The 20,184-nt window shown below is 41.6% G+C and overlaps 1 protein-coding gene across 2 annotated transcripts; it reads right to left on the bottom strand.

The window, feature by feature from the left end:
* Nucleotides 1-6,404: 6,404 nt before the first annotated feature.
* SRI (sorcin) lies at nucleotides 6,405-19,857 on the bottom strand. 2 transcript variants are annotated; one of them, XM_081146795.1, is made up of 8 exons: nucleotides 19,741-19,857; nucleotides 18,781-18,864; nucleotides 16,651-16,720; nucleotides 12,155-12,198; nucleotides 11,209-11,356; nucleotides 10,902-11,015; nucleotides 9,852-9,910; nucleotides 6,405-7,983 (listed from the first exon to the last, which is right to left on the bottom strand). In XM_081146795.1, exons 1-8 carry the CDS (start codon nucleotides 19,807-19,809, stop codon nucleotides 7,957-7,959), a joined length of 615 nt encoding a protein of 204 aa, XP_081002921.1. In that variant the 5' UTR covers nucleotides 19,810-19,857; the 3' UTR covers nucleotides 6,405-7,956. The 2 variants fall into 2 exon arrangements, with proteins under 2 accessions (XP_081002921.1, XP_081002920.1); XM_081146794.1 differs by lacking the exon at nucleotides 6,405-7,983 and having other exon boundaries at nucleotides 9,807-9,910.
* Nucleotides 19,858-20,184: the final 327 nt, after the last annotated feature.

The following is a 20,184-nucleotide window of genomic DNA, read 5'->3' on the forward strand; positions in this document are numbered from 1 at the left end:
AAAATGATAAAATATAAACAGCATTTTTACTGACAGGAAGGGATGTAACTGTCAAGACTACAAAAATGATCCATCAGTCTAAGGTTTGGGTGTGTTGGGTGACTTTGCCACCTAGCACAAGCCAAGGGCAGGAGGGCAGATAGATTTATAGATATAGCAAGTAAAGTGACTTTTGACCAAGATCATGCTAATGTGCACTGAATGTTTTCTGGTATTGAGTGTAAAAAATGCTAATGTATAAGGTTTATTTTGACTATAAAAGAGCTTATAGATTTGAATGTAAGGTACCTTGTGTATATATGCTCCCTAGTTACCATTACACAAGCCCTAACTTGAAAGAATCCACAAATGGATAGCTATGTAATCAACAGATCTCACCCCTTTCTCTCTTTCCTCAGTTATTTTTACATGAAAATTATTATTTCAATTGAAAATCATTATTATGTGCCTTTTGGGCAACATGGTTGCTTTAGAGGTAAATACATAGTTTATCATCATCTTTGGTAATAACCTTCATATGGAACTGAATGAAAGTGTTTTGTTTGCAGAGAGATTATGATTTTATAGTAGCTTTAACAGTGTACTCTCAGTATCTCAGTATCTACTATAAGAATGTTTAAACATTTTTACAGCCACTTGCAAGATCCTTTGGCAATTATCATTTTAGTGGATAATTTCGAGAAATACATATATGTGTACTCATGGTTGGTGTTCTAGATATATTAAATATCTATGAATTTTTATCCACGGAGGCAGGGAGAATGGGCCCAAGACACTGAACACAAGCACAGCATTATTACTATTTTTTTGTATGTCTATTTTGGAGAACTTTGAGGCTGTGTAGCAGTTTGTGTCATGTAACTAATATTTATACCCCCAGTCAACCATATGTAGGACTATTACGCTAAGCAGAGAAGAGCAGTTATTTGGCCTGTATGTTCCATTGTATGCCTTTTTCTTTTCCAAAGTTTTGTGCATAGGTAAGACTTCACATTGACAGCCCTGTTGCCTGGGATGTTCCATTTAATCCATAGTCATTCCAGTGTAGTAAACTTTGATTTAAAGAAACATTAAATCTCTCCACTAAGTGTCAGCAAGGGAGGTGTGGGGTCATAGGAACTGATGGGACAGACTGACTGGCCTCTTGTGTCCAGCCACTCTTCCTTTAGATAGGAAGTGGCGGCATCCTCTGGCCTCTTCCAGCTAGAATGTGATCCCCAGGCTCACATTCTGCAGTCTGCTGAAGGGAATAAACTCAAACTGCTGCACAATGAGGGCTTTCAACCCGCTGCAGTTGCTATATATATATATATATTTACAGAAACCCTAGTGCTACTCCTTAAAAACAAACAAAGGTGACTAATAAAGTAAATGTAAGGTTAAAATGCCAAAAGTATTTTGATAGAAGTGCTTATTAGGTGATAATACGGTTTCTTTTTCACTTCCCCCTTGCTTTAAAAAGGCTTTTAAAATTGTATTTATACATAAGGTCGGTCCAGCATAGATTTCTGAACATAAGATTGGTAAGGTTTCTAAAAGAAGTTGCTGAAAAGATAGAATTAGATATTTTGCATGCTTCTAGAGAAGGAAGTCTTTTTTTTTTTTTTTTTTTTTGGTTGATTCCCTTGCACATTGGTATAATTTAGCTCTGCCCATGGTCCCAGATCTCTTGGGGCTACATTACTTCTACTCTTTTTAGATTGTATTCTTTAGTTTGTTACCTGTGGGCCAGAGGAAATAACGGTATTTCTATTTACTTTGTTCACTGTTTCAAAATCAAGTCTGTTCATTTATTTCATCCAGTCTTCATTTTCTGCTGTCATGTAGCTCTATTTTAACTTACATGTTTAGCCCTTTAAGTATTTTCTTGTGTTACTCACCATAATAATAAATCCTCACCTAAAGGGAAGACTATTTTATTTCGCTTCATTTTGCTTGAAGGAAAGGGAAGTTTTGGGAAGGATAGAGAGTAGCCTGCAGAGCATGTGGGGAACAGAGTGGCAGTGAGTGAAGGGGGTGCAGGAGTGAAGGGAGGGACGGCAGCTGCTGCCACAGCCGGGCTAGTAGGACTTGCTGCTGGCTGCTGCCCGGAGCCCCGCGGGCAGCACATTGCAGTGCCATCCTGCCAGTGGGTGAGCTCACATGAATTTTCCATGAAACGCTTTGACTCCCATTTGCAGCCCAATGTCTACTTTCAGCCTAATGACCTTTCTCCTTTCACTTCTGTTTTCTTCTAAATCTGTCACCCAAATGTTTTTTTTTGTTTTTGTTTTTATCTTAAATGGAGCCCAGGTGAATTTTCTTCTTATTCTACTAGCTTAAAATATATAAGCAGCAAGCATGTCTATGGACTCTGGCTTAATTTGGAGCTCAGCTTTTTAGATGTTTCCCCCTCTGAGATATTTTCTGACTCTGTAAGACTACTCTGATTTTGGATGCAGCTTTCCTCCGGCATGGGGAGAGCTAAGGACTTTGATAAATAGCTTCCCTGTTTATGGGATTGCGGGGTGGCCGGCTCGCTCTTGTGAAAATGGGCCTGTGTCGGGGGAGCAGCCACAGCTGCTGGGAACCCTGGGCGCATGCTCCTAGCGTATGCTCTGTGGGCAGGTGCTTTTAATGCAAGAGAAGCTCTGCTAGCACCTGATGCAGAGTGAACAAAGATGTAGGACCTTAGCTATCACACCATTAAAACAAAACAAAAACCTGCCTAGTGTGTTTGTCCTTTACATCCAGAGCCTGACAGACAGTAAGCTGCCTTGCTGTGGGGTTTGAGATGCTTCCAGACCCTCCTTCTTCCAAAGTTGCTCCCCGTCTAGTAGCTGTCAGCCCATTTCTCCTGACTAGGAACTTTCATGTCATGGAGGTAAGTCCCTTCTTTTGGCCTAAATTGGCACTTGGGAGAACCATAGGGATGCAGAATAGGGGGCAGAGGTACTTTCATCTTCTCCCACCAGCACCTGGGCATGGACTGCAGTGTTACAGGATGGAGGGGAGATCAGCAGCAGCCAGCCTGGGGTCATGGAGCGGCACATGCAGAGCTCAGAAGCTGGCCCTGCAGCCGAGCACAGGATGGTCACTTGGGGTGAGATGGGGAGAGAGGTGCTGAGTGCCTACAACAGACCTGTGTGCTTTGCAGTTTTCCTGAGTGTCGGCTTTATAATAGTCCACAGTCCAGCCCCCAATGGGCCAGTCACTGCTTCCTGTCACATTGTTCATAGAACCTGTTTTGTACCTGGAGGTCCTGTGAGGCTGGCCGGATTTTGCTCAAGGGCATCATCATGTCATGTTTTTAGGTTTTCTTGAACTCAAAACCAGAGAAAATGTGTTTTGTTTTGTTTTTTAGAAAAAGGCATACAATGAGACTAGCAATCTTGTTAAGTAATATAATGTACTTAAAAATCATCAAGTTTTCAGAGTTTATCAAGAAAAGGACAATTTCCTCTCAAGTTAAAAAAACATACAAACATAATACTAATCTACATTGACTTTAGGACTTAGCCTATTTATAGTTTCAGATGCAGATTTGTGTTTTGATGGTCAAGCTCTAAAATAATGAAAATAGCCCCAAATCTTTAAACTCAGCGGTGCTAAGTTATACCAGATGCTGGTATACACAATACAGAATGTGCCGATATGAATACATTTATTCAGTAACAATCCAAAAGTTCTTGCTAAATTATACGTGTGTATCACTGCCTGATCAGAAACCCGTTTTCTTTTCTAATCCAGCACAAAAGTCAAACTGTGATTCAACAGTCTTTTTAGTGGGCAAAAATGACCCAAGACCTTTGTTTTATATGGAAAAGTTTTTTTTTACACTAACTTCAAAAGTGCTTAACGATAGGTTTATTCAGGATAAGCAAGCATGCTCTCCTTTTTTAACTTGCTGGGAGAGACTTGCTCCTCCCACCTAGCATCCCAAAAAGACTTCTTTTAGGAACTGGGCATTCTACCTAACCATAGAGATTGTTAGCCAGGGTAGGTCTGTGCTAGTGTTTTCCACATCTGTCATCTTCGAGGGGTGATGTCCCATCTAGACAGTAGATGCCACTTTGTGGGGAAGTGGTAACAGCACAGTTTCACTTTCAGTAACCAGGCAATCATGTGTAGATACATAGATTGGCTTCGTTTTAACCTTGTATTGTCTCTGCCTCTCTGCACTTCAGGATCTTAAGCTGTTTTAAAAATTACTGGGTTTTGGCAAACACCAACTGAAATGTGTATGGCAGTTGCTTTCCTGAGCAAGTGTGATTTGTTTTATGGCTGTTCCAGTTATAAAGTTCTTATATTGTAGGTTAACACAATCTTGCTCACTGTAAAGCTCACTGTAACTCGAGGGTCAGATTTCTGGCACAATTTTATTAGCGTTCACTTCTGAAGCTAATAAGATACCATGGTTTTCTATGTTACTCTCATTGTAACATCAATAAAGTGACTTTCAATAAAAGATCAATGTTATTTTGATGCATGACTCCCTTTAATCCTGTTTTTCTCCCAGCCAGGTTGTCTTTCAGAAGCTTTGTGGGGGTCATGATAGGGGGATTTCTTTTCTGTTCCACGCTGTCCTAAAAGGGACCATCAGCATGATGAGAAATACAGTGGTCCTTCAGTAAAACTCGAATGCTCGGTGTTGGACAGTTTCTTCAGCTGGGTGGCAGGCAGAGCCTCCCCCATTTACCCACCTGCTTTGCCTCACCTTCATGGATGGTCCCCTTGACCCCAATAAGGACCAGTTTCCTGTTTCCTGACCTGGGGCCCAGGCAGTGGTGCTTATTTAATAGGCTCATCTGTGTTAGACTCACGCCATGGGCCTTGGCAGGCCATGTAGGTTCCTGATCATAGACCGAAAACCTGTTCCACTGGCCGCTTTGTCGTCTCCCAAGCAGCCGTTCCACCTGCCAGTCTTTACCCCGGTACTTGCATTCCCCTGGCCTTTAGCTCAGACTGCTGAGGGAAAAAGTAGTGTGTGAGAAAAACAGAAGACACTGGTTAAGGGCTTGTACATTTATGATGAGTAAAAAAACTTGTGATTACATAGAGCTCCATTTCTTGTATTTGTTTTAGGCATATGTAATAGTTCATGAAGATGAGTACTGAGACAGTGACACACTCAGCCGAGTGACAGCAAAGGCTAGTGCAGAAAGAGAAGTTTCAGCTCACATGCCATCTCGTGGACCAGCGGTACCCCCCGGAATATCATGTGTCAGTGGAGCCTAAATTCCACTTTGGCTCCACAGGAGCGAGAGCTGTGACCAGTTAGATAAGTTGCACGCCAGGGGTCCCCAGGGAAGCACCAGGCCTCCTGGAGCCACACCCTATGGACGTCCTTGAAAAGGGTGTAAGTACCTCACAACTCATGCATCTCTTGAAACACATGACTAAAGCACACATGTGCAAAATTAAATCATGAGTCAGGGTAATTGGAGGAACTTAATTCTCCAAATAAGTGAAGTCTTCAGGTTTCACTTCACAGCTTTGCCAGAAAAACAGACCAAGAAACGGCTGTAAAGTGGGAGAGGGTGCACCGGAGGTATATAGTGAATGAAACACACCACCCAGCATAAAATAGAAATAAGGCAACACGAGATTCACTTGTAATGAAGACTTCGGCTGTAATTAAAGGAGATGTATAGGTCAAATTTGTCAAGGGGAAGGAAACTTTCTAACTGCAGAGGCACGCTGAAGACCAGGCTCCATGCTTTCGGAAAGAAACAGCGAAAGTAGAAGGGGAGGAGATAAGGAGACTTGCCACAAGGTATCAATAATTAAAACTGAATTGGGTATTTCAGAGACATGGTTTTGTAATACTTTAGCACTTACCCGAAAACAAATTCAGAATGATGGTAGATGCAGCTCACCTCGGGACTTATCAAGGCAGTCGGATGGTTCAAATAGGGCCCATAACCTTGAGTCAGCAAGGGCCTTCTTGTCATATGCGTCATCCAGAAAACGGCCCTTTCCTTAAACTGACTTCTTCAGAGGATCCTGGTGAGTCCGAAGCCAACAGCAGGGGCTGGGACTCGGAGGGTGTTCCTTCCTGGTCCTCTGAGCTCCCTTTGGCCCTTTTCTGGACAGCTCAGGACCAAGCCAAGCTTTGTGCCTCAGACAATACATCTGGAATGAAGCCTACACTCACCACATAATAGAGGGTGGGGCAAAAGTAGGTTTACAATTGTGAGTACGCAAAAGTTTGTTCTTGTATTACTGTTTATTGTATTTTTCACACGAACAACTGTAAACCTACTTCTGCCCCACCCTGTATAAAGCAGGCTTGCTTCACAGTCTACTACGTAGCCCAGGTGTGACTACTTGACATAAATATGTAAGTTAGGGTTGAATAAATGCGTATAAAATGAATATACTTTTTTTAGCAATATTTGAAAAAATAACCGGTGAAATGTGGCTAACGATGCTTAGAAATGCTTTATTTTCATCGGTTAACATCACATTATGCTCTAAAATTATACAGGTATTTTACTGGCAGGGAGAAAACAGACTGATTTCATTATTTTATCTGTTAAGCAATCTTGCATAAAAGAGCAAACCAGGCCAGCTTTAAATGTTAACAGAAACAATTTGGTATTTATGATACCAACACACATTTTCATAGTTAGATTTACCCCAGAGGTAATAGATGGGGAAATTGAGGCTCTGAGATTATATAAAATGATCAAACCACATGAACAGGTGTCCCCCCAAAATGTATGCACACTTTAACAGTTGATAGGCTCAATTTTGAAAATGAAATGTATTCTAATAAACACTGCCTTTATAATTATACACAGTATGTGTATACATTTGGGGGGGGCACCCTATATAGTAAGAGGCACAGCCAGCATTAGAATCCAAATCTTACTTAAAAAAGCACACGGTTCAAAATTTTTCTAAAAAGCCCTCCACTATAAATGTAATACTTGCTTATCAAAGAACATTTGGAAAAGTAGTAGGAAGGAAGAAAATGAACTCATGATCCTGACTCCCAGTGGCAGTCACATCAACATTCTGGTACACAATTTCCAGATCTTTTTGCTGCGTATATTTTTTAATGTAAGTGTGAACACATGGCATATCAAAATGAAAGTATCAATATTTAAAAAATTAACACCAGATTTTAAAAGGAAAGCACACACATTATAGAAAACTTGGAAAATACTGAAACACATAAAGTAAGTTAAATCACCTAGAACTCTATTAGCCAAAATAATTATAGTTAAAATTTTCGTATATTCCCTTAGTCTTTTTCTGTTATTTTTCTTTTATACATAGTTAAGCTCATAAAGTACAAGGTTTTTAAGTCTGGTTAACAAAGGTCTACGTGGATGATGATGAAGATCTCGGTGACAGACAGTATTTGCCACTCAAATTATTTAATAGGTTTTCGAGAGACAGAGAATAATCACTCCTGTTCCCGTCCATTCATATGGCCATCAAAACATCTGTAAGCCTTAAAGCTGCACTAAGTTTCCACTAAGGTGAACCCTGACATGGATTACCACGGTTTTTTTGCATCCAAGTAGGTATAAAACATTTTACACGATAAGATACTGCACACATAAAGCTCTCAAGACCATGCAAAAGCCCTTCTAGGAGATGAATGGCAACGACTGCATCATGGTCTTAGTATCCTACAGTGAAAAGTATATAATGTGCCTTAGACATTTTTGCACACTTAAAAGTTCACATAAAAACAGGTTTAGCAAGAAGAAAAGGCGTATGACAAATGGCTCAAGGAACTTCTAAACAGTGTAATGGAACTGATCTTATATTAATAAAATTCCAAAGAATTTATTATCTAAACTGAAAACAAAAACCTCAGATGTACATAAAGTAATAAACCTTTACAACAGCTGTTAAGGAAAAGTGGCGAAGCAAGTTTACATGCGTTACTGAAGGCAAGCGAAGAGCAAGAGAGCTCCAGCTGGAATGTCGGTGATGTTCACACAGCGTCCTCTTGGTTTAAATACTCATGACACACTGAATGAACTGAAAGAGAAAAGTCAGCATTACACTGCAGATCTCTTAAGCTTAATACACCCTAACTTATTTTTAGGCAGCTTACTTTTTCGTATTCTAATCTGAATTATGGATTTCAAAAAAACCCTTTATAAAATAAAAGTAAATAACGTATGGAAAGGCTCATTTTTTTGAGGGAAGCAGTCTAATATAAAACCCAGTGGGTGGCCCGGCAGGTGGCTCAGTTGACTGGAACGTTGTCCCATACACCAAAAAGGTTGTGGGTTCAATTCCTGGTCTGGGCATGAATAGGAGGCAACCGATCAATGTTTCTCTCTTACCTCGATGTTTCTCTCTTTCTCTCTCCCCATTCCTCTCTCTCTAAAATCAACAAGCATACCCTTGGGTGAAGGTTAAAAAAAAAACAAACAAAAAACAATGGGCTTCTCATATCAAAGCTTACCAGAAGTAGATTTTACTCCAATGAATAAAGAATTATTTAAATTCCAAATACTATAAATATCATCTAAGACTCTAAAATGGTCATGGTCAAAGGTACCTACTCCCCAAAAGAAGTAATAGTTGAGTTTATACGTTTATATCATGTGGGGACTTCCAAACTGCAGAGGATTACTCCATTATTCTAACGGAGCTCCTTTAAATAGTTTCTTCCCTCAAAACCTGCTGAATTAATTAAGTGGTAGCATGCAAGTATATGTGTGCACATAAACAGATTCTCTGACCCTTCTGCAATTCAGAAACCTAGTTTAGAAGCATCGGCATGTGCTGTGAAATGTCTGCTGGCTCCACCACTAAACACACACCAACAGACCCTGTTTTCTCTTATCAATTTTCTTTTTCACTCTTCTAACACCAGGGAGGACTGTGCACTGCTAATCCTCGCAGCATTCCTGCAAGGCCAAGCTGACTGGTCCCATTTCAGGGAAAAGGAAACTAAGGGTCAAGATGTTTAGGTATCTCTTAAGTGGCCCCATCTGAGGCCAAAGGCTGTGCACCTTCCACTCCACAGGCTGCCTCTCCTTTGGAAACAGTGACAGGACTGTCACCTGAGAAGTTGCACGCTAAAGAGAACACATCTTGAAGCAGAAAAAATAAACATATTTACACACAAGCCTTTTTAAAGTATAAGTAAGTGCAGCAGCTGCATCTTTGTATTCTGTAATGGAGAAACACTTGGTTTACTCGGTTACCACAATGATTTTATTCTACAAGTAATTTTTTAAGAAATCAATGGCTTTAAAGCAAAACATGAAGGAACAACTAAACATCTCCCTAGCTGTGTTAAATATAGCAAACTAATACAAGCAAATATGGCCCTTGGTTACATTCACACTGGTGACTGGCCTTATCCTGCCTCATTTAGAGTGGCTGTTTAGTAAACACGTTGTTTTAAATGGTGATGTAAGTTTGTGCCTGACGTCCTCCATGAAGGACACGGGTGTGTCAAATACAGTTTTGAATTGTTAGTTACTTCTCAGTGACTGAGATGAAGGCAAAGGCAGATACAACATCTGCATGATGTTTTTGAAGGACATTTCTGATTGAAATGTCACAACAGCCCAGTGAAGAAGGCCTTATGACTACTTCTTCCCTCAAACAGCCCTGGAGCAATGAAGAAACCTGCCTAAGTGGCCCAGCTCGTGAGTGGGACAAGCCGGGCTTTGACCTAAGCCTTCTAATGCAAAGCAAACAGTGGCCTAGGGATAAGATATTCAAATAATAAATGAAATTCATAAATTTTGAATGGTAACTCCTAACCATTTAAGCCTGGATTCCTCGGGCATCCTTAAGATGCTCCTAACAGGTAACTTGAAAAGGGATGCCCATTTGGTGTATGTCGTATCCATCTACTCAGTTCTGAATTCAATGAGACTTACATCATCATATGGGAAATTCACGACACCTTGCTGAGCAGTATCCCGTCTTCGAAAGCTGTCTGTAAAACACGACAGTAAAATTTGTGGGTTTTTTTTAAACATCTTATATGAACGCACAAGAGTTAATTATTTTGGCTTTGGGTTCACACTGCAGTAACATTTAAATTGTACAGCTAGCCGACATAACCAAAACACCAAAGCAGTCAACTGTATGAATATGAATAGAAATAACATACAACGAAGTAATACAATGTCCAGAAGTTGGCCTACTGTCGTTTTCAATGTGCAGTTGGAAGAAAACATTCCAAAGTCAGTAAAAGCCATGTGACTTCTGAGGCCATTACTTAATTTTGATGAAAACACAGAATTTCAACCTCCTTAATATCATGATATTGTTTAATTACAAAATGGACTGAGTCCCTACTATGACAAATGGGCTGTGATAAAGTATTCCACCCATTTGAGCTCTGCCCTATTGAAAAGAATTTAATTAAAAATCTGCCCTCAAATTTTTGTTAGGATGAATAAAAATTATAAAACGCAAATTAAAGACTAAAAAGAAATGGAACAAGAAAAGATATACAAAAGAAAGAAAAAGAATAAAAGGAATAAAAAGTACAGAGATTATTGATATCTCATCATTTAAGAAATACACCTGAAATAGATGATCACTATTTTAAATTACTCTCCATCAGGAGGAACCAGGAAAGAGAGCTACAAATGAGTAATTTCACTCTCTTCAAATATTTCACATACTAGGGAGAAGTCACAGAATACTGCTCATACTCTGATCAAAAAATTTGTTATGTTTTGGAACATTTCAGTAAAATTCAGTCAGGGTGTTTTAAATGGCAGATCATGTACAAATCTGAAAAAATATCTGAAAAAAGTATTCTGCTAGATAAGTTTAACAGCAATGTTAAAAAGCCACGTAAGTTAGAAGAAGAAAAAAGATTGGGACAATAAAAGTTCAGAAGCACCGGGAAACGAAATGTCATAACAGCTTGTGTCGTCTTGGCCTATGGTGACGACACCCTCTAAAGAACACACCTGTCAGAGCACGCAGCTTGACGCAGCAGGCGATGTAGTCATCGAAGGCGATCTTTCCATTGGTGCTGTATCGTTTTGCAATTGAATTCACAGCCTGGGGACTCAACCGAAATCCTAAAAGGAAGAAAATTCATTCAGCCAAAAAAAGTTAAAAGGATTACAGAAAGATCATTAAACTAATCAAGCACATTTTTGTAAGACTGAGAGCACTACGAATACACAATACTTTGAGAATAAAGAAAGTGCCTTCATGGAGCACTTAGTTTTAGAAATTAAAAAAAAGAAAATTCCTCCTCCCCATACCTACCCATTGTTGTAAGGGCCTTCTGCAATTCTTGAGGTTCCACTGTTCCACTCCTATCGCTGTCAAAACTGATGAAATGTTGTCTCCAGCCATTCAGTACAGACCAGAGTTCTTTAAATTCACTGAAACCCATCGTGCCTGACAGATCTCTCTGAACTGCAATTAAGGATTAAAACATCGTTTTTTAGGGCAACGTTTTCTAACGATTAAATCAAAGATCAAGGATAAGGAAATATGATGTTCTTTCTGCTACAAGGGTTAAACATGTTCCACGTTCTCCTTGGTGTGCTCTAACAGAAAGATACTCTAATAGTATAATAAACAGGGCCTAAGGAGAAAAAGCCCTGAGTCCATCTTTTCATTGAGGGGACAAAGATAATCTATGTGATGTGATTACAAGGAAATGACATGGTCATTGTGAGCCACATGTAAAAACCACTCTTGTTACTGGAACTGGCTGTGCTTTCTGGGTGCCCTAGGCTCTGCTGAATTCCTTCTGTCCTGTGGTCCTTGTTGGCCCAAACACTCCCTACGAAAGCCAGCCCTCCCAGAGAGGTTTCACTTTTGAAAACGAGGTGGAATGGAAGGCACTATAGGGTCAGCACTTGCTAAACTGATTCCAACAACTGTGCTGTGAAAATTCCACTGACTGAAGGTCAGGTGAGAGTCTGTGACACAGAGCAATCACTGTTAAAGCAAAGTTTCCCTGACCACTCCGAGTTCTACACTGCTCTCCCGCGATGCTTCCTTAAACTCTTGAACCTACATTCTATTTACTAAGCTTCCTTCCTTTTTCCAAATTCTAGCTTAAAAGCTAATGATTTTAGAAACATTTTTTGGTCATTTGTCACTGTGTTTTTACCAGGTATTAATTCTTAGATGAATTCCTTTAGGGAGGAATTTTTTGACAAGAAAAAATACTCTAGGCAGCAATCCAGGTAAAGGATACATCCAGCATTGAAACCATAAGCCGACAAGTCTCCAGGTTAAAAGCTGTTAAATCAAGAAAAGTACATGAATATAATCTCAAAAATTCACATTATATTAGACATACATTAATTAGGAATATGACTTAATACACTTTTTTTTATTTTGTTAATCTTTACCTGAAGATATTTTTTCCATTGATTTTTTACAGAGAGTGGAAGGGAGGTGAGGTTGGGGTGGGGGGAGAGAAGAAAACATCAGTGTGAGAGAGACATTGATTGGTTGCCTCCTGCATGTGCCCCAACCAGGGCCAGGGATCGATCCTGCAACCCAGGTTTATGCCCTTGACTAAGAATCAAACCCTCGACCCTTCGATGCAAAGGCAGATGCTCCAACCACTGAGCAACACCAGCCAGGGCATATACACTTTTATTTTTATATGCTACTCAGTTTATGTGGAACTAAATTATTTGGAGCTTTGAAGTAGATTCAGTCCAGACAGGATTCCTTCTAAAACCCAAATTTGATTTTAACAACTTTATAGGAATCTTTTATAAAAGTATTGTCTAGTACTGTTAATACTTTTAGGTGTGAATATGGTTTTGAAGTTGGGGGGTGGGGGGGAGGGAAGGTGTCCTTATCTTTTATGAAAGGAAACACTAAAGTTATTTGTAGGTGAAATTACTAAGAAATCTGGAATGTGCTTCAGAAGAAAAGGGGCAGTGTTATAGATGAAGCAAGAATGGTAACACAGTGATCCCTGCTGAAGCTGAGTGATGGGTGCACAGAAGTTCACTGTATAATTATCTCTATTCTTGGATAGGCTTAACATTTTCTATAACATATTCTTTTAAAAATATATTTCTTACCTTTGAAACTGTAATAGAGTGAGTTTAATTTATGGTAATGAACCACACTCTATTATATCCACCATGAGTAGGAAGGTAGGGGTGCTTTGTTGCTACTCATAATTGACTATAAATAGCTGGTCTGCTAGTTCTTTGTCTAATCATACTTTTCTTTCTTTTCCCTTTAATGTCAGGCACTGAACAGTAACCTCCTACCTCAAATAGCCTGACCTCTTTTCATACACAGTAAGCTTATATATGAATCCAGATGACCACACTTTCTAGAACTGCGTTTTGAATAAGAGTGCTCTGGAGTTAGACACAATGAGGACTTAGAGGCTCCTTCCTAGGAAGAAAGACTTCATAGAAGCAGCAGCATTTAGGCCAAACCTCGAATGACATAAAGATGGGGGGCATGTGGTGACAGCCAAGTAGAGCTAGGGGCCAGCATAAGCAAAGAAGCAGGAAAGTCCAGGGCAGGCAAAGAAGTGGGAGGATCTAAGTACCTTTCAATAAGGCTACATTACAAAGGATCTTGAATTCTTAATAAACTGTTTAGCTTTTATTTTATAGGCATCATGGAGCTACTCTAGATTTTTAGAGGAGTGTGACAAGTTAGAGCTGTGTTTCAGAAAGAACAGAAATCTGGTCATTTTCTGTGAGGGTTTGAAAGACGAATGCAATGGGAAGGGAACAAAAGTGAATAAACAGAAAAGTCACCATTCCAGGCAGTGCTAAGGACTGGAATGCTGAGGTCTAATAAGTTTGGGTGAGGAAACTTCTGCTCAGTATTACTCGTATTTTACCCCCAGAAAAAGCTTTTAGTAATACTAATTCTATTTTAAATAATTTCAAAATAATCTTCACTATAATTTTACCTTTACTCTTCTTCTCTAGCTCATTTTACCAGAATGCTTCAAATAGCTTTTCTTCTAGTAGAAATCCACAATGTGCCATGGCCGGTTTGGCTCAGTGGTTAGAGCGTCGGCCCTCGCACTGAAGGGTCCCAGGTTCTAGTCCGGCCAAGCTCACGTACCTCGACGGCAGGCTCACTCCCTGGCCCCAGTAGGGGCTCGTGTGGGAGGCAACCAATTGATGTGTCTCTCACATGGATGATTCTCTTTCCCCCTTCTACTCTGAAAAAGCAGTGGGAAAAATATCCTCAGGTGATGATTAAAAGAAAGAAATCCACAATGGAACAGACCCAGCAGGAAAGCCCCATCTCCAGCTGTTCTCTCAGCTGCACCACAGAGGATCTACACTCAAAGCAAAAAGAGAAGCTGAATGACTGCCTTACAGAGCAGGGGTGGGGAACCTTTTTTCTGCCAAGGGCCATTTGGATATTTTATAACATCATTCTCGGGCTACACAAAATTATCAACTTAAAAATTAGCTATAAAAAAAGCTCCCAGATTTACTGAATTTCGAATCCCGCCTGTGGGTGCCTTGGCAGGGCTAGACCAAATAATTTCATGGGCCTTATACAGCTGGAGGGCTGGACATTCCCTACCCCTGGACCAGAGCAACTGCCCACCCTCATCAACTCCACCTCTAGGTATGGCTGCTTATTAAACAGGATAAAAAGGTGCCTGTAGGCACTGGGCTGGAGTATATCCTCTCGCCCCCTATCTGTGCTGTTCTGGTTTGGAAGCTGGACTTGTAAGACCCGTGAATGTATCATTTCTGTATTACAAAACTCGGTCTGACATCTCTGAAGCACCAGGATTCCACGGTTCAGTACAGCCTCCACCACCAGATGAAGCAGGCAAATGAATTCAATGCCATGGCCCGCCTGATGACCCAGGAAATGTCTCCTCTGTAGCACAATGACTTAAGGCCATCATGAAGTACGGCTTTCTCAAATGAAATTTTTAAAAGGACTGCTTCCCAAGGCTACATAAGCCACTCTGTTAGTCAGATTTTAAAACCTACCACACCTCTTCTCCTGAGAGAGTGGAGAACAGTGTACATTGTGACACAGCTGTTGGTAGACCCTGTTATTAGACCTTCTGTTCACTAGCCCCAGCTGCTTGAGGTTAATAGTTAACAATGTAAATATACTGCCTAAAACAAAACATCCCCTAATCTAGAAACTGCTTCTTTCGTTTAAGACCACATTAAATGACAGAAGTGCAAAAGCTTCTTCTTTTGTATTAATTCCCCCAACTAGGAAATATTAATAGGATACTGAAATCACATAAAACAAAGGATAAAAACAGAAATGCAAGTAGTTTAAAAAAAGAGCCAGCTAGTAAATATGCGATGTCAGTCAAAAAATGCCACTATAAATCCTCAGGTGTGCATTTTAGTTTGAGCATTTTAATTCACAGTTTCCCAGGAAGTTGGGGCTTCGATTTGATGCTCTGCCTCAATTAACAACTGGCCAAGAAGCTGGCAGCTAAAGCACCTCAGTCAAGACACTGTTGTCTACCGTGGATCCCTGTCAGGGTCAAGATCTGATCTGAAAAGAGGCATGTGGTATGTGTGTGGGGAGTGAGAAGTCCCTGGTCAGGAGGCAGCATCTTTGCAATGGTTCCCTGTGTGTGGCTCATGGCAGAGCTTAAAGGGCAGGAAAGTGGTGTAAGTGCTCAATTACAAGGCAGCAGCTCCAGTCTGTGAGGAACTGAGGAGGAAGGGGCAAAAAAGGACTAGTGTATAGAGTTTAGAAATCAGGAATGTCCTACTTAGCCCGAACACTGTGAATGAAAAAGGGACTATGTAATAAATCTCGCAAGTCACTGGGGGGCCACATGGCAGGCCCAGCACACTCAGTGACTGAAAGTAACCACACAGGACGGTCTGATCATAAATTCCTAACTGAGTAGGCCATGGGGGTAATCACGTCCCAGGACTGTATCTTCTCTAGCAAAGGTCAATCTTTACCCTAAGTGAGCCCTGTTAGGCATCTAGGATAACATACCTTTGAAATGTCAGAGTAATTTTCTTTCCCTACCCCTTGAAGGCACAACCTCAAGCACCAGAGCAGGAGACCAGAGTTACCTTGTTGCTGTCACCTTATTTCCCCACATACCAGCTCTATGTGCTATAAATGTTAATTATTAACTATCCTGTACCCACTGATGTAAAACTATGTGCTTCTCCATTTTGCCTTTTAACCAACCCTAGAGATTTCCCCACTTTGCTTTCTCCCGCCTCCTTAATCTACCACCAATGGGTTTCATGTACCTTTCTTATGTTTTCTCCCTCGATTCAAAATACATAAGATGAACTGCAAAGCTGCCATTCTCCAGGGCATTTTCTCAGTTCATTGAGATTTTGCTTCCGGCATGTACTCAAAATTTTGGCTTAAATAAATTCTTATGAAACTTTTCTATAGGCTGGACATTCTCTCATCATTAGAGACCCCTGACCTGGCAGATTTCATTTCAGCACCTTAACTAGCCCTGTAAACTGTTTCTGCTTTGAATGACTCCAGATACATGGAACCCAAATCTAAGCAACCCACTAAGTTAGCAGGTAGCGTGGAATGATTTATTAAGAACTATTCTCAAATTCACATTTTGAAATAACAAACCAAATTTAGCTTTTGAAATTCTAAATGTTGCTGGGTCGGAAAAGCTCAGTTTCCTTGAAGGCTGCAATCATAAGCAACAGCTAAAATAGGAAACGCAAGAGTACTTCTGGAGAAACTTTGGGATTGTCAACTTACGTTTGTAGCCTCCAGCAATGCCAGACTCTGTCAGGCATCTCTGCAGTTCATCAGCATCTATCTGTCCATCCTTTGGAAAACAAAATTAGGATGAGAAATCACAACAGTAAATTGTACCATGTGGCTCTGTTTACTTTCAGTATTCAATGTAGTGAAAATAACCAAAAAAATGAATATTATCATGCATGAGACTTTTTTTTTAAGGGGACACATTTCAAACATAGGCATTCTTTTCTTCAACCTGCTTCCAAAAATAATTTCATGATGAAAGAAAGGCAAATTGTTCCATTCTCTTCTGCAAAAGGATAATTAGGGCCATAAACAAAAAATGCATTTCTTAATATCAATTTCAGGCTCTATTTTAAATCATTATTACACAAGAACTGACGAAGTCAGAAAGCTGCTGACACTTATACTTTAGTATTACCAGTATCTTTTCATCATTTCCTCTAAATTCCTGAATTAGATTTGGCATAAACATTCTCAAGTATAAGGTTCCTCTCCTAATAAAACACAGTTGAATTTGGTTTCTTCCATTGATACTTGATATTTTTAAATGAATGAATAAAACTAGTTTCTGTCTTGAACTACTCTTCTGACTCTGAGCTAGGAGAGTGCCAAAGTTAAGCATTTTAAAATAAAGTAATTTATGTAGTTACTTAAAATCTTACTTCTCTTTCTAGCTTTTTGGGAGGGGAGAGCAGGGCACACAGCTGGCATCAGTAAATGAAAAGCTTGGTTCAGAGAGAGACCTTCGTGATCACCTTTGCTTGTGATGTGGTGAATGGTTTTTTCAGACCATAACTACATATATCTGGAAGATACAGGTTCCCAGTGCCTATTCATTGGCTGGCCTAGGTCAGAACTAGATATATGTTATTTTTAGGGATTTAAAAATAAAATACCTAATTCCTCAAGTCCATAGGTTTTATAAGTTCTAAATGAGGAGGAGAGTCAACAATTTGAAAGATGATGGATATGCTGATACAGGCCAGGCTGCTGAAAGCTAAGCAGGTGGGGTCACTTACACGGCTGGAGGCACAGGCAATCTAAGAATGTGAGTCTTGAGCTTTGCTGTGTCTTGTGGTTTCAAAGATACAGATCATTAACAGATTAAGCAGATACTTAAAGGGAAGCTCTTTCAGGTTTAGACTCAATTTTCCACTCAGTTTCTCAAACTGTATTTCTTAGAGTGCTAGTCTAAAAGGTGGCCTTAGGCTTTTATCCCATATATTCTACAGCACTTCCACATTAAGATTGTGTTATTTCTAGCTTTTGATCAAAACAAAGCTAAGCTGAATTTATATGAGCAAACATCGTCTGGACCACACCTGGGTTACACCAACAGAGCATTTACCATATACGGTGACCTCCTGAACTAGCCAAGTGTCCTCCCTCAGTGTACACCACCACTTGTCATACAACTCAGAATGTAAAGAAGTGCAAGGTCTTGGAGAGCAGACCTTCATCCCCTCTTTGGGTCTACAGGCCACAACACCTAATAAGGACACAGAAGAGCTAACCTAGTAACAGCATCTCCATCAAAGTGAAACTAAACTGTTCACAAGATTAACTTCTGATAGTAAAAAAAAAAAAGAGTAGTGACTTTCTTATTTTGAAGCTGGTGGGTTTTTCCCATAAATACCTATTTCCTAAGGGGGTAATGGACTAACAGTTAAAGTCAACCCAAAGAAGGCATCCATTAGAATCTGGCTGCAGAATTACCAGTACATTTAAGTTGTACAAACCAGGGATTTATGTTCACCAGATCAGCGATTTCTTCTTTGGATACCACCCTGGACCCTCACAATTCAGTTCTAAAGACAACTTTCTACCTCAGGGATCTTCAGAAGGAATTCACAACCCCCCCTCTTCTGTTCAATAATGACCCTAATTCAATCACAAGTTTAGTTTTGAATTGAACTACCGTCAACAACACTAACACTTTATCCTAATTTGTTCTGAGTATTCAGAAATAAGTAACTGACTATGAACCCCCCGCCCCCCCTTTTATTTGCAGAAGCAAAGGGATTCTTATCCGGAGGAAAGGTCGTTTTTCTGGCCACTATAATAAAAACGAATACAAATGTAGAATCTGATGAGTCTTTCATATGAACGGAAAAAGCTAACCTGTCCAGCTACTGAAGCAAAGTAACCATACAGCGGATCCTGCGTCTGTCCGGGAAACGCAGGCCCTCCCGGGGCCCCTCCGTACTGTAAAACAGAGAACAAGTTCAGTATCGCGCAGCTGAATCGAGTTTCCTTCTTTCAGCACCGAGCCTTCGTGCAAAGCCCTTCACTTCAGTTACCTCCCCACCGCCCGCACTGACTGCAATCACTCTGCCCCCTTCCTCCATTCTCACTCCAGGGTCATTTAAAAACTGGAGGCTTGGACCAAAATGAATGGTCCTGGCGGCGACATCTGCGTAAGCGAGGCGACTTGAAATCCCCGTTAACCTTCCGGGTGAGTAATTGCAACCCAGGCAAGCAATTTAAGAGCCGGCTTACACTTATTTTTACAGCGTTTTATGGTATTTTCAAAGCGTCTGGCGCAGGTGCAGCCGGGGAGGGGCAGGGAGTGTCCGGGCCGGGCGATTGCGCCGCGAGGGCACATTGTGTCCTGGAAACAGTTCCCACGACGACGCGCATCCCGGGCGCGGGGCGGGGGGCGTCCTTCCGAGGACTGCACTCCGGCGGTCCTGCCCTGACCTCTTTTTCTCACTTTTAAAGGGACAAGTAGATGTCCGGGCCGTTCTAGGTGAAAATGGCTGTGGCTCTTGGGGAAAACACAGAGGGAGGGGGAGGAAGCCAACACCCAGTTGGCACAATTTCACGCCGCGTATCCGAGGGTCCCAAGGTGGGCTTCTGGGGTCGCAATCCACCCGCGCCTCGGCCCCGCGCAGCCCCCCGTGGGGAGACGGAGGAGACCCAGAGGAGGAGGGAGCCAGAGAAAGAAGCCGAAAGGTGTGGGGCGAGGCGGGGGGCAGGGAGAAGCCGGGGCGGAAGGCTCTCGGGGAGCCGCCCCAGCAAGGTCGCCAACGTGGCCTCTCGGCGTCCCGCGTGTCCAAGGGTCGCGCGGGCTGCACTTACCCCGCCTGGGTAGTACCCGCCGCCGGCGCCGGGGTGCCCGGGATGGCCGGGGTGCCCGGGGTAAGCCATGGTGCAGACTGCGCCGCCGCAGCCCCGCGCACCGCCCGTCCCCGCCCGGGCCGCCCCGGGTCGCACCACCCGGCGGGGGACGCGCCCCGGAGCCGCCGCCGCCCGCCCCGGCTCGGCTGCGGCCTCGGCCCCCTGCCTGCGCCCCACCCGCCTTTATATCCCACGCGCCCAGGCCGTGCGTCCTCGACGGCCCCGTAAGCGACTTCGGACCCGCGAAGTCATCCACACCAGGCCCTTTCCTCCCTTCGGGACGAATGGTACATTCCAACATCAAGGCAGGGCCCCGGGAATTTTTTTTTTTTTCCTTCCTCTTTGGCTATTTTCTGTCTTGTTTTTTTAAATTTTAAACAACTTTATTGGACGGGCTCCGAGCAG

Source organism: Miniopterus schreibersii (genome assembly GCF_964146895.1).
Source record: "Miniopterus schreibersii genome assembly, chromosome: 9".
NCBI lineage: Eukaryota > Metazoa > Chordata > Mammalia > Chiroptera > Miniopteridae > Miniopterus > Miniopterus schreibersii.

What these genes read in the sequence shown, in the direction of transcription:
- SRI (XM_081146794.1), bottom strand. Translation starts at nt 19,809, where the DNA reads ATGGCTTACCCCGGGCACCCCGGCCATCCCGGGCACCCCGGCGCCGGC. An exon ending in TTGCTTCAGTAGCTGGACAG is followed by an intron (nt 16,721 to 18,780) that starts GTTAGCTTTTTC and finishes TGTTTTCCAAAG; the next exon opens with GATGGACAGATAGATGCTGA. An exon ending in GAAGGCCCTTACAACAATGG is followed by an intron (nt 11,016 to 11,208) that starts GTAGGTATGGGG and finishes TCTTCCTTTTAG; the next exon opens with GATTTCGGTTGAGTCCCCAG.